Source organism: Oenanthe melanoleuca, chromosome 2 (genome assembly GCF_029582105.1).
Source record: "Oenanthe melanoleuca isolate GR-GAL-2019-014 chromosome 2, OMel1.0, whole genome shotgun sequence".
NCBI classification, from domain to species: domain Eukaryota; kingdom Metazoa; phylum Chordata; class Aves; order Passeriformes; family Muscicapidae; genus Oenanthe; species Oenanthe melanoleuca.
The window spans coordinates 64,506,959-64,521,457 of NC_079335.1; the positions used below are offsets into that span (position 1 = coordinate 64,506,959).

Below are 14,499 nucleotides of genomic sequence, written 5' to 3' on the forward strand. Positions count from 1 at the left end.
CCCAGGAAAGATTCTAGCAGAGATTGTGTAGTGTACAGTCAAAAATTGTTCTGATCTTGAGGTCATACCAACAAGCAGAGGCATCCTTTTTCCTCACCAGATAAACCTCACAGAGACAGAAATCTGTAAAATTTGGGATACACCTCATGAAAATTGTTACTTACAAAAAGCTCCGTGCATTTTTTCCCAAGAAAGTTTTCACTCTGTCTCTCCAGCAGTCCATCCGTTGCGAGTGTTCGGTGCTCTGACTTGGGCTGGGTCTCTTTTGCAGCTACCCGCTGAACAACAGCGAGCTGCAGCCGTTCGGCGTGGAGGAGAACGGCGGGACCCCGTACGCCAAGGTGGGAGCGCGGCACCACCACCACCACCGGCACCACCACCACCACGGCTTCGGCGCCCTGGGCCCCGACAAGGACCTGCTCCCTGCCCTTCCCAACCCAGTGCCGGGCGCAGCCAGTAAGTCCGTGCAGTGCTGTGCTTCCACTGACTGCTGCCTCCGCGTGTGTCTGGGCCTCGGAGGCAAAGGAAAGGAGCACTGCGCGCATTTTGGGTTTCCTCCTGCAATAATGTGCTTCCTGTTTATTTTCACTAGCTTTGTAGCATGTGCAAATGAGACAAGATTTGCAATTTCCTCCGTTTGCTGCTGTTAGGTGGGTGTTTCATAGCCACAGATTAGTCACAGATACTGACTCTGTAACCACTTGGCACAGGCTCCTTTTTCTTTGTTACTATCTGTTTGTATAGTTTCACAAACCTACCCTCACCTGCTATTGTCTCTTGCTGATCTGTCCAGCTGGCCCTCAGCCCTCATTGTTTGGATCTTGTTTTCATGTCTGGGCACAGGCAGCAGAAATTTTGGATCACTGGACACACAGCAACTTGCTCTTCTTTTGGGTAACGGGAACAATTGCTAGCTTCAGCTACCAAGATTGGAATATTCTTGCTTCCGTAGTGGAGAGATCCTTGGTTTGTAGAAAGCAACGAGGAGAGAAGCCTATCCATTCCTGATGCAGTCTTGGGAAGTTTGGATGGAAGTCTTTGCTCATTCCTGATGCAGTCTTGGGAAGTTTGGATGGAAGTCTTTGCCCATTCCTGATGCAGTCTTGGGAAATTTGGGTGGAAGTCTTTGCCCATTCCTGATGCAGTCTTGGGAAGTTTGGGTGGAAGTCTTTGCTGTTGAATGTGTACAGGCATTTTGAAGGGTAAATATTTTAGATTTACACAGGAACTGGAAGGGAAACATCCCTATCATTGAGCAGTCCTACTTCTGCTCTCCAGATTTACAATCTCTGCACTCTGCAGTGTGTCAGATGCTGAAGCTGTGTAAGAATGTCAGATGCTGGGCAAAACAAGGTATGATCTATATTCCTTGTCTCTAGGAAACAATGAGTTCTTCCCTTTCCCAGTTTTTGCCATCATGACTGTAAATGACCCTGAGATAGCTATCCATTATGGAGTCTTTCACCCTGGTCAGTTAATCTGACAATTTTCAAATTCCTGAAACCAGGGTCTTGGACTGTACTGGGTGATCCTGACTGTAACCTCAGCAGTATTGCACACACATCTATCTGGACAAGCACTTTAATCAAACTTTGTTTCAGAAGATCAGAATTGTTTTCTTTCATTTTCTTTCCCCAGGAGAGTGCAATATTTTAGGAGAGAAGCCCAAGAAATAAAATGGAAGGCATTGTAGACATTTAAGGAAGGAATCCTAAGCTTCCTGGGGCTTTCAGTGAAGCTACTCTCTTAGGAGCAGCCTGCAGAAGATGTGTTGTTTTGCACTGACTGTACACTGCACTCCAGTGCCCTTCGTGCACATGGGGCTGACCTGGAGCATGGCCACCCCCTGCCTGGCACAGCCAAACGGGCTCAGACAGGCTGGGTGGGGCTCCCCTGGCCCTGCACCTGCTGGGTCTCAGGGCTGCTCTGGGAGCTGGGCTGGGCACAGGTGGTGGGGGATGCTGGCAAGGCTGTGCTGGAAAACCTCTCCTGGCTGGCAGCCTGGCACTGTGGGAGGCAGTGACCTTTCTGGAGGGTGTGCCAGCCCACATTTTCCTTTCCCAAATTAGAGCTGAAGCATGCCAGGAAATTCATTCAGAGCCAGCTATGCTGCTGCTGCTGAGTGTCCTGACCAGAGGGCACTGCTGGCCCTGCTTCCCCTGACCCCCTCCTTGGGGCTCCCTCCATCCAGCCCACAGCTCCCTGTCTGACTCCTGGTGCCCCAGCTCACAGTGCTGCTGGTCTCCAGCTCCCCACAGCCTTGCCATGGGCCCACCTGCATGGCAGCAGGCAATTAAACAAACAGCAAAACCCACACAGCACAGGGTGTTTACTCCAGCACTCTGTCTCCTCTCGGGTCACACAGCTTTCCTGCTTCTGCTTATTGCAGAAATAACCTTAGAAAAAGCCTGGAAGAGCACAAGGGCAAACATCAGGAGCAGTTCTCTTTGTGCCCAGTGAGTGTTAGCTGTGAGATGGACCTGGGGCCCAGGAGGCTCCATGTCCTCCCCCAGACATGGGGAGGGTGAGCCCTCTCCCCCAAACCTGGCTGTGGTGGTGGGAGCAGCTGCCATGCTCTGAGGGGGACTTCAAAAGCCAAAGGTGTATGGCACCTGTTGCTGGAGACAGATTTACCTTTCTCTTCACTTTGTCTGCTGAAGACTGGTCCACACTAACTATTTGATGCAGAAGAAGAGAATCAGTGCTGGTTCCTGCCCCATGCCAGCAGCACCAAATGCTAATTTCCAGTTTCTCTTGGGGAGTGAAAGGGATGGGACACCTCCAAGGGGAGGCTGTGGTGCAGCTGAGCTGTAGAGGCAGCTGTGCATGCTGTGTGCTGGCTATCAGTGCTGCTGTGCTGCCCCACTTCAGCCCATTGCTGATCCTCTCTTACACCTGTGCACTGGCTGGAGGTGCAAGGCTGATTTCCCTGGAGAAGCCAGTCCATGGTTATATCTGGCATGTTTATGCTGTGAGAGCAGTGGCAGTCTGGGTAGGAGCACTTCCCTTGAAACAGGATCAGACTTACTCATTTGCAGCTTGGGGTGACAGGTCTAAGTGCCTTTTCAAGGCTGGTGCTCAGGGGACTAGGGTTGGTTTGTTTTTAATGGTTTCATTAAAATGCTGCTCAGGCTATTTCAGCTGAGAAAACTGTTGTAGAGAGCCTGTGGGAAAGGTTCCCAGTGCATGTAGTGAAATGGTCAGGAGCATGCTGGCCATTGGCTGTTTATCAGGGACATGGCACAGTGTGTGGGATAAGAAAAAATCAGAGAGAGGAAACACTATCAGCAGTCTGCCTCAGGAGCATGGGGACATGGGGGGCTGATGTCTGGCTCCAGGCTGTGTGGAAAGACCTGTGCTGGGAAAGTGTTTCTAGGAAGTAAGTGGTCACTAAACTGGGGACACTCTCAGGAAAGAAGGTGCTTGTGACCAAAATATCTCAAGTGGAAATGCCTGAAGAGCAAAAAGGTCTCATGGGGCAAATATGCCATCCTAGCAGAAGCTTCCCCATAAGGCTGGCAGAGGTGACACCAGCACTTAACCTACCTTGTGCTTTTCCATGGGACCACAGGTGTTTTGTGACTTGTTCCAGCTGCTGGGGACTGGACTCATCACTGAGCTCTGGGGTGGTTTTGAATTCATCTGAAATGGAACATGGAGTGACCCACTGATATGTACCCACCATCAGGCTGAGAGAGGGAGAAAGCATCTGCCTGTCTTCCACTTATATCTGTTCTGAGAAATGCCAAAACTCCAGTGCAACTAGCAGGACATGGGCAGGAGAGAGGGAAACAACAATGTGCCCAGCCAGGGTTCCTTTAAATACTGGAGCGTGTTTCCCAGCAAACACACAGCACAGGACTTTGTTACAGAAACAAACAGAAAACAAACCCGGGCCAGACCTGCCTGATTTTTGACATTCCAAGTAATTTGTCTACTTCAATTACTGGAGGGAGTGAAATCCAGTGAAACAAACCTGAGGTGTGTGTTTATGAAGGCAGCTCAGCAGAAGGTGTTTCCCTGCATTCAGCCTGATTCTTGTCCTCACCATGCTACTCCTCACCTCGTGCACAGACCACATCTCGTGGTGCAGCCCACCTTCCCCCAGCATATCCCAGAGCCCCAGTGCCACTGTGCCAGCAGCAGCTGGCCCTGCAGGGAAGGGGCTGAGCTTGCTGAGCCCAGCTGGCAGGGCAGGGTCGTGCGTGGATTGCCAGGTGCAGCTTCACCGGAGCAGCTGGGCTGTCGCTGCCAGCAGATGCTGACACCTAGGCATGCAGCCCACAGGATTTTAGTGACACAAAATGAGGGATGGGAAGAGGGGACCCAGGTTGCCTCTAGAACTCTGGGCTGAGCTTGCAGGTTATCACTTCACAAAAAGGCATCCCTTGTTGCTGGGCAGCTGGCTACGAAAGACCTTGTATAACCCTGAGCAAGAATGGTCTGACACAGACCAAGTTTCAGGCTGAAAACAGCACTTTAAAAACCATGGTGCTGCCAGATCCTTTCTTGGAATGAAGGCCTGGGTTTGCCAAGACTTAATGCTGACTCAGGAAATTGATGCCTTTTGTAGGAATTCCGTTTTTTGCCTTTTCTTTTGTTTATTTTTGAGGTTGAGTTAAAAGGCTGAACTGGCCTGCTTTTTTTCCAGAACTCTCCCTTTAATCAATCATGCCCCCCTGTTGTAATTCGGTATCTGAGGTATAAGAAATTAAATACCCTGTAGCTTCCTTCCTGCTAGTCCCCAGTTCATGTCCCCTTTCCGGTCCTGTGACCTTCCCCTGTGACCTTGTATCCACCGGGGGTCGGGATGCTGATCCTAGTCCCTCTGTGTCCTCATCCCATTGGCAGCCAGCCAAAGCCACTCCCATTCCCTTCTCCTGAATACCTGGTTAGGAGAGAGATTCTCCCTCTTTCCGGCCATACCATCGCCCTGGAATAAACTGAGATTGAAAGAGCCTCTTTGTATCCTTCTCCATCCATGCTGCGATACTTTGTCTGATCTTAAGTAATTAGCAAAAAGACACAGTGTATAGCGGCACCCCCCTCCCTCCCCCCAAAATCTTAAAAATCAGTTTTTAAAAATAGAAAACTTGAATAATTTAAATAAGACACTTTCCCCCTCTCCCCCCCACTCCTCCACCCCAACCCCCATTTCCTTTCTTAGGAGGAAAATAGAATGTGTTTCTTCAAAAAAGCTCCCCATCATCATGTCTGATTTTATGGCTGTGGTAATTTATTCCCAGGGTATCAGGCAGTTTCACAGTCTTACACACACAGAAGCAGCTGTGATCTGAGAAACTCTGAACTCTGGCAACACTAACTTGTGATGAAAGACCACCAAGAGGAGGTCAATGCTGATATTGTAACCCTTCCTAGGACATTATTACCTCAGGGTCTGATAATGTTTCACTAATGCCAAAACCAGCTCTTTGCTTATATCCCCATAAGCTGGTTTTAGCAATTTGTCTCTAGTCAGCAAAGCCTTTAATGTATATTTAAACAGCTGTAGAATTAGATCTTGAGTGAGTAATATTTAATATTCTTAGGACAGCTTAAGAACCTGATCCAAACCAAACTACAGTCAGTGCAAGGTTTTTATTGATTTTAGTAGGCTTTGAATCAGACTCCACAGAACTGGATTGTTCCCAACTGTTGTTATCTAGAATCCATGGCAAAAAGAAATACAGGAGGACACAGAGATTTGTTAAATCATCACATGATGAAGTTTATTTTTCTCAGAGTACTTGCAAATGTTTATATAGATGCCACACCATCCCAAGATGATGACAGGGACCTTTTCAGGGCTGTCTGAAAAAGTATTTTTCCTTGTCTTTCAGTATTGGTGGCTTGCTCAAAATCTCTGTTGACAAAGCACAGCAAATTCCTGACAACAGTCTTAAAGAGGCTGGTATATAAATAAAGATGTCTGAGAGAAGCCAAAAGCTATACGCTGATCTCTTTACACATCACATGTTTTGAGAGTGGCACCTTGGCTGCATAAATAATCCCTCTGGTGTCAACTAAGTTTTAGAATATAGAGGGGGTAGAGGCGGTGGGGATGTAAGGAGAGAAATATCTAGCCCAAAGCTGGCAAAAGCTCTGCTGAAATGAAAGGATGGGTGAGAAGGAGGAGGGGGAGGAATTGTTTGCTAAATAGAAAAAGTGAAAATGACCCAACAGGCATAATTATGAAACATTTTAGAGGGTCTTACAGAGAAGATGCTTTGCCGACCTCTGTCTCTTCAAATGCAGTTGAGTGTCTTGCTCTGCAGTTCTTCTGTAGCCTCCCTTCAGACTGTATTTTTTTCTTTCTTTCTTTTGGGCATCCTTTTAGAACTGAGCTCAGGACTTCCCCTTCTTTATGATGAAACTTCTCATCTGAAGAAAATAGAAACGGAGAGTGTGAAGGTAGTTGGACCATGGCCAGCCCTGCACGTCAGCATGAACAAGGTATAGCATATACATATATACTTGTACATACATGTGCCAGAGCACCTTTGTCACTTCATATCCAAAAGCTGCTGCTTTTTCACCTCCAAACCAACATTCATCTTCAAGTGGCTTGCTTTTTAATCACCTCTCACCATCTTCTTATGGGACTGGGATTTGGTTTTCAGATTTAGCATTTCAATCAGCTTTTCCTTTTAAAATTTCAGAAGCTGCTGCAACAATGTTATGATATAGTTTTAGTTCAGTTGTGAAGAGTTAGTCATCTAGGCAGCCCAGAGCTGTAAAAAAATAACAACACTTTAAGTGATAAAAAAAAAAATCTTGTTTTTTTACATGAAGAGTCCGTGTTATGCCATAAACTCCCCCTGGCATCTGATGTCAGTGGGTGTTTTATGAGACAGTTTTTGCAGGGGTGGCCAAACAGCCATGTCCTGCTGTTTCTGCCAGGGATCAGCAAGTCAGTGGCTCCTTGTATCCATGTGAGGCTAAATCCACTGTGCCTGAGCTGTGGGGTTCCTTGATCTGAATCTGGGCTAGGATCTCTGGTTTGCAGCCACACAGGTCCTGAGCTGGACCCTTTGAAGGCAATGAGAACATTGCCACTGTCTTCAAAAGAGATGGGTCTGGGGCCCCAGTGACTGTACAGACCTATTAAAAGAAAAGTGGTATTTTGAGAGTTTTTGTCAGCTCAGGGAAGAACTCAGCTAAATTACCTTGGTTTTGCAAACAGCCTTTTGCTATTGATATTATTTCAAAAAGTGTTAGGGAAATTAAAATCCAGGGGGACACGACTAAATGTGCCAAAAATACAAGCCCAAAGGGACTATATATCTATATAGCAGAACCTTTCTCTTCTCTGGATGAGAGATTCCAGGAGATGGAAGTCAAGGCTGAAAATCAGTGAGCCAGGTGTTTCTAATGGGAAAATTAAATACTGGATTTTTTTTCTGACATTACAGTTAATTGAATTTATTCCATAATGCAGTGGATTTACTATCATTACGATTTCCTTGAACCATGTTCGGTGTTTGTCATAGGAATTGTGGTGCAGTTCAGATGTGGACTGCAGTCCTTATGCCTTATTAATGTAGTCATGAGATAATGATCTGTGTCATGATTTTTGGAGATTTCTCAATGAACAGAGGAAGATGGAATATTTTAGGCTTTCTCCCAAATCTATTTGGTTTTCACCTGTGAGGACTTCTAATTTTGTCTAGATCAAGTGGGAATTAAAAAGATAAATCATGAAGTCAACAAACTGGGGTGAAATGGGACAGAAGTCACCTTTTATTCTTATGTATGTTTCTCAAGTTCATCTTTTAGAAATATTCTCAACTGGTAATAAGTACAGCTTTTTGTAGGCAAAGATTGTTAAGCACTGACATAGTTTGCCAGAGAACAATTCTCCATCTCAGACTCATATACCCAGGTCTTGTGAGAGGACTTGTGTAGTTCAGATGTGATTACTGGTACTCTACCTGAACCCCAGCAGAGAGCATTTGCTCAGGTGCAATGTCCAAAACATGCTTTAAAGGACTGCCCTACACTCACTGAGAGCTGAGTTTGGCATATCTAAAGGGCCAAAGTGAAGAAATGGGAGGACTCCCTCCACATTGACCACAGTGCACAATTGGGTAAACCAGTCTGGCCTGGGAAGATTCAAAGATGTGGTCTTAATGGTAGCCCTGTGATTTCAAAATGAATAGATTTGTGATCAATCTTCTTTCTTAAACTGAAAGCCTAAAACACTTTGATCCTGTATGCCACCATATTGTGCAAGTAATCCAAATATTGTATCTGCAGCTTCTGCCTGATCTCTGATCCTCCCTTGTTCATATTCACTGCAAGTCTGTGGAGGGAGGACTCAGCTTTTCTATAATTAAAGGTTTTCTTTGGCTTGTCCTGACAGCTCTAGAATCTTGTCCACAGTCAGATGGATTATTTATTTAAGGACTAATTAGCAGAACCCAGTATCATAACAAGTCAGAGCTTCACAATAAATGCAGCTGCACAGTAAATGCAGCCTGTGTCTGCTGTGATGAGTCTGCCATCAGTCAAAGTTTAGCTGATGAAAAAGTCTTGTAATGAGCATCAAGAGCTGCTAAATGCTTCTGTTTCTGGCAGAAGCTCAGCAAAAGGCAAGGCTAGAGACATGGGCTGTCTAATGAAAACCCTCCCCTGGCAGCCATAGAGGGTTTGGGTTTAAGAACTGGGCAGCATTCCCATGAACAGCAGCTACCATGTGAATGGAAAAGAGGCCAGCTCTTCAAAATTTATTAAAATTACTGGTTTTAGCAATCTGAAAATTGTACATACTCTTGAAACTGGCCCAGAGGCACCACTGGAAAGCATTTCAGTGATCCAGCCCTTACATGACAGGCTATGGGTTGTGACCAACAAACCTTTCTGAAGGTCCTTTGGCCTCTTGCTTGTGGTTTCCTCTTCAAGCACCATTGTCTGACCTAGATCCTGGTGAAATGTGTTTGCAGAGCTCACAAAGCTAAATCAAACAAACCACAGGTCTCTGAGCTCTGAGCAGAGCCTGGAGTTGCCTCAGCAGATGAGTCCTCCAGTGAAAGAGAGGGACATGCTGCAAACATTGGGCTAACCCTGAAATGCCATAGAGCACTGCCCAGGAGAGAGACAGCAAGGCAGGTTAGACCAGATTGAACAACCCCAAATTGTGAATTTTTAACTGACAGTGGGGCCTTTAAAGTTCCTTTGGCATGGTAGTTAACTAGCTACTCAGTCCAGCAGCAAACAGATTTTAATGAGTGTTCAATGTGTCTGGTTTCTAGCAAAAAAATGAAGTGTTAACTCCTTTCCTGCACCACTCATTGATTTCTGGTTTACTGAGTGTTTTTTATTGCCTCCTCTTGCATCCTCCAAAATATTATGCTTAAATAAAACCAATGAAGCTGTTACAAAGCTGTTTCATTTACTCTATTTCTGATTAAAAAAAATAAAAATCTACCATTTTCACATCTGTTGTGGAGTCCCAGTTTTCACTCCCTCCCTTCCTGTTGCTAATTGTTATTTTTTTCAAACAAAGTGCTTTCAGGCTGGAATTTGTCAGGCTTAATAATCAACCCATAGGAGAATTAGCAAGAAATTGGGTAAATTAGATTCTACAGTTAATTAATTTAATTGTCTGCTGCAGCACACTTCGTCTCATGGGAATGATGAATGGATGTGTCCAACCTCTTTTCCAGGGGTGTTCAGTATGGTGTATGTGTCTGTCCACCTACTGAATGATGAAAGTCTATTTCACCTTGTGTTTCATGCCCTTTGGTGCTAGCAGACTCCTTAATCTCCAACACAGACAGTCCTAAGTGTTGTAGCTGTGAATGTTTTTCTGATTTTCTTCTTGGAAGCTTAGAAAAATATTTTCTCCCATCCCCTGTTGCTCTGTGTGTGTGTGTGTGTATAATATAAAGCCAAGAATATATTGTTAGCATTTCTGAAATCTTGGGAGTCTAGTAATTATTAGCCCAGCTGTAATTATTGCATAAAAAGAAAGAATAATAATACATTTCAAATTGTTTCTACCTCTTTTCCTGGTGTTGTTCTCACCCTTTTCCTACACCTGTGGGTCCTAAGGTTGGTGATTCCATGCTGATAGAGTCAGAGGGGGAATTATGATGGTCATAAAATCATGGAATCATTTAGCTGGAAAAGACCTTTCAGACCATCCTGTGCAGCTGTTAATCCAGCAATGCCAAGTCAAACACTAAACCATGTTCTCAGTGCCACATCTACATGTCTTTTTAATACCTCCAGGAATGGTGACTCAAGCACTTCCCTGGGCAGCCTGTTCCAATGTTCTATCCAGCCATGTTCATGTTTTCTTCTTTTTCCTCACTCTACAATACACTTTGGGTTCTTTTCTATGTTTTCAGATAAGCCTTTATATATTAGTCTTTCTTCATTGATCTGCATCTTTGCATTACACCCATATTTAACTTTATGTGGTGGGTTTTACATATATATACTATATATGATGTCTTCATTGTCTTTATTGCCCCAAAACTCAATTTTTTCCAGGTTCAGGTCTGCACTTTAACTGGCCATTGGTGTGTTTATAGCCATGGGTCTCCAGTGCCAGACTGTGCCCTTTGTGCTATCACTCCATATCAGCACTCTTCTACACCATGTCCTGTGTCTTCCCTTGTCAAGGCCCCTGTTCTCATATCATCCCTACATTGCTTTAAACTATGTGTTTGTGTAAGAGTCATAAATGCCTTATTCTACAAAGAGTACTGGTGTTACTGTTTTCTATATAAAATTATTTCTGCTACACCTAAACTTAGTAGAACAAAGCTGCAGCCAGATTGAGAAAGGTTCAGACAGAGCCAGCCTGATGAGCCTCAATGTCTTTGCAAACTCTGCTCAGAGCTTATGGCTTTTTGTTAGCAGGGTAAAACTCTATTATAGGACTGTCCTGTAACACAGATTATCTGCTTCCAAGTGATACCACCTGCAAAAATCTGTGGAACTACCTGCTCCCTGAATAACAGCAATGCCCAAAGCCACTGGGCAAATTTCCAAAAATCATTTGTAGTTTAAGAAAACCCACAAAAAGAACCCACCTTGTTGGTGTACCTGAGACTTTTCTGTGTAATACATGGATCAGAGGGTTTATCCCAGGAGACATGGCTACCATGCTCCACTAAGACTGTCATGAAGCTTACAGTGACAGAGGTAGGATTTAATAATATTGAGCAATAGCATTTTTTAAAATAAATTTGATGCCAAGAATTAAAGAGGTTTACTCTGAGGATATAAGCATAACAAGACTTATTTAGAGTTATATCTTTCATTAAACCAACTAATAGCTAACCTGAGGAAAATATTCTGTGCCTGACACCTTAATGAGGGGTTGGTTTGTTTGTTTGTTGAATTGTACTTTCTTTTTCTGATAAAAATGATGCAGTTTCTGCTTGCAAACGTTGCCTCAAATAAGAATAACACATAATTGTACAGGTCATTGTGGAATCTGTTTGTAATTGGTGTTTGCTGTCACATGGTTAAAAACAGTAAATTTCCTGGTGAAAAAGGGGCAGAAGAGTCTGTAGATTTCCATGCACATTTGCAGATGTAGTTAAGTCCCATGAAACCTCACTTAGATAATGTGCTTTCAGAACCTATATATTTGTGTTGCCTTTGTTAAAATTTTACCTCCCACTAGTAGTGATGACTAGCAACAAAAATAGACCTGCATCCCTAAAGAAAATACTCATTCTATTCTTCAGTTATCTCCAGTCAAATACATGTTTTAGACATGCTGTTTGGCTAAGAAGAGGCTATCAATAAATCCAGAGGCACAAGATCATGAGTCTTTCTCTTGGTACACAGTTGGATGTGGAACAAAGCATGAACCTTAAAGCAGAGCTTGGAAATGTTATGTACAGGAGTGATATTGCTGTGTTCCATGTAACTGTTTTTATACTCTGTATGTGTACTTCATATTCACTTAGCTTTGCAAGCCAAAGTCAGTGTCATCATTATCTAACACTCTACACATCTGCCTTCAGCTCTAGTATCAGCAAATGTAATTGAATTTAAAGCAAATGTTTGAGAGGAGAAAAAGCAAATGTGAAACCTCAATTACAAAAAGAAAAAAATGCTTCTGATTTGATATGTGTACATATCTGAGCTTGTTTTACTTTTTCCATTTAAATGCAATTCTCCAGTGTTCTTCTTCTATGGAAAAGCAAAATTCTGCATTAATTGTGAAAAAAAATGTAAACAAATTGCTGTTATTGAGATCAGCAGAATTGGACATGGAAAGCTGGAGTGTTATCATGTACCCTAATGGTTTTTTTCTTAACTTCTAAACCTTTTAGGATTACTTTAAATTGCAATTCTAAGCAAGAATATTATCTCTTTCAAATTCAAGTTAGACTCTAGGACTTTCACTTGAAAGGGGCATCTAAAATTCTTTTGAACTGCATCCTAAAAATTATAAAATAGGAGGTTTCATTAACATCTTGCCGTGTTTAGCATTCCAATCACTTGCAAATAGAATACTCTGAGTTTATAAATTAAAGCAAAATGTTAATAACTGCCAGCCTGGCTCAACAGATGAATACCAGCTGCTGTCTTTATGCTGTGAGCAGTGAGGATTCTGGAAGTATAAAATTTATTTATTATACAGCAAAATAAAGTAGAACAGCTTTCATTCTTGTAGCAATAGTATGTGGAGATTCCAGACAGGTTTTACATCTTTGATTTTCTTATAAACTAGTGAAGTGAAGCACAGAAGATTCTGCATGTGCTTTTCTGGTTATGAAATATTTTATTTTCTTCTGCATTCTTGATAACATACTTTGGGAGTTATACTGGGGGATGAACGAGTTGTATGTAAAGATTAGTGACATTAAGGAAAAATAGGAACTTAAACAGATGCTTAGGAGAGCTAATAGTGTGCAATAAGGAGGTGCTGCTTTTGTTCAGTGATTGAAGTTTACTTTTCCTGTGGATCCTCAGTGGCACTGGCTGTGTGCAGCAGTCTCAGCTGATCAGCTGTGGGAGAGCAGAATTCAGCAGTGATTCAGGCTGAGCTGCTCTGTGGATGAGAAGGCTTTCCCTGCCCAGGCAGGCTGGCAGAGAAGGCTCTGACATGCTCAGGAGCTGGAGGAAGCCTGGCTCAGGCTGAGCACTGCCAAGCCCTGTGCTTTGTGCAGGTGGCATTTCCACTGGGGCAGGGCACGTGGTGGCCTTTGGCTGCTGGCCCAGCAGGACAGGCTGACAGCAATTGCAGTGTCTGCTCTTCATGTGTGACCAGTCACTAAAGGTGCACTGCAAGCAAAGCAGGTTTTGCCTGCTTCAAGATGAAACCCTTAAAGTGTGCCCCAAACAAGGACTAAAGCAGAAGAGAACACCCAGGATTGGCTTCTGAGAAGTGTGCACCTTCTGGCAGCAGCTTTCTCCTTCAGCCACCATCAGTATTTGGACAAGATCTCAAGAATCTCAGTGTGAGACTTGCACATCAGACCTCACTCTGGATCCATTAAATGGAGTCATCTGCACAATACTGAATACAGCAGGAGATTTAGATCTTTGGAGGAGTCCCAGCTATAGGGCAGCACTGGGAACTTTTATCTTCCTCTTGGTCAATGTGGGAAAATTGGGCACTGGAGGAACAACAATAGGACTGAAAAATACCTATATCCATCTGAGTAACAGAAGGATGGGACTTGGGAACATTTCTTGGTATGAAACAAGCTTGTCTCCTAAAAAAGCCTTGGTTGTCTTGCTATAGCAAGTAAAATACAGTTGTTTAATCTTGCTTGATTGAAATGTTATTTAATTAGTGTACAGTGTTAAAACAAAGGTGGGATTTTGCATGGCCTTTAGAAATGCCACTGCTTAGAGTGTTGTTTTTTCAGCTGTTATAAATCAATACACATGGAAGTTGGCAGTAATAACAGCCTTTTAAAAATATGTTCACTTTGTCTACCAAGAATATTGGTGAAGTAAAAGCTATGCTTTTCTTTACAAATAATTTTGTCCTTTTGATTATCTCTACTTCTCAGCTTCACAAGTATCCCAGAAAAGACACCTATGGCAATCAAATATTTTGTGTTTGGGTTTGGTGGTATGTTTTTTTGTTGTTTTTTTTCATATACTTGCCAAATTACTATTATATTCAAGACTGAACAGATGACTACAGTTCCATAAGTTGCTCCAGCTAGACACTGTCACTTTTCATTTTATGTATTTTCTTTTTCCCTTAGGAGGAGACTGGGAAAATGGGAAGTCCAAATATATCTTCCTCTAAAAACAGTAAATGTAGCTTGACAAATAAACATGTAAGAATTATTAGAAATTTGGCAGAGAAAAAAAATCTCATGATGAGTAGTCCTTTAACAGACACTTGTACAAAATCATACCTGGCAGCTATAGCATTTTGGATGCAGAATTCTAGACCAACTTTGCTTGCACATAAATTGCAGTCTCAACAGAGTTCTGCTAAGGTCTGGCTCTTTCCCTCCCCAGTTTTGCTGAACAGTTTCCTCAGGCAACACAATTGCTTTTGTGCCT

The 14,499-nt window shown here is 43.3% G+C and overlaps 1 protein-coding gene across 1 annotated transcript in view; it reads left to right on the forward strand.

Moving 5' to 3' along the window:
* Positions 1-266: 266 nt before the first annotated feature.
* The window catches only part of LOC130248791 (band 4.1-like protein 4B), a gene marked incomplete at its 5' end in the record, with an annotated part of 72,767 nt that continues 58,534 nt past the window's right edge, over positions 267-14,499 (forward strand). The window contains 2 exons of the mRNA XM_056482809.1: positions 267-456; positions 6,338-6,453. Of these exons, the coding sequence (XP_056338784.1) occupies positions 267-456; positions 6,338-6,453 (306 nt within the window). The remainder of the gene's footprint in view (positions 457-6,337; positions 6,454-14,499) is intronic.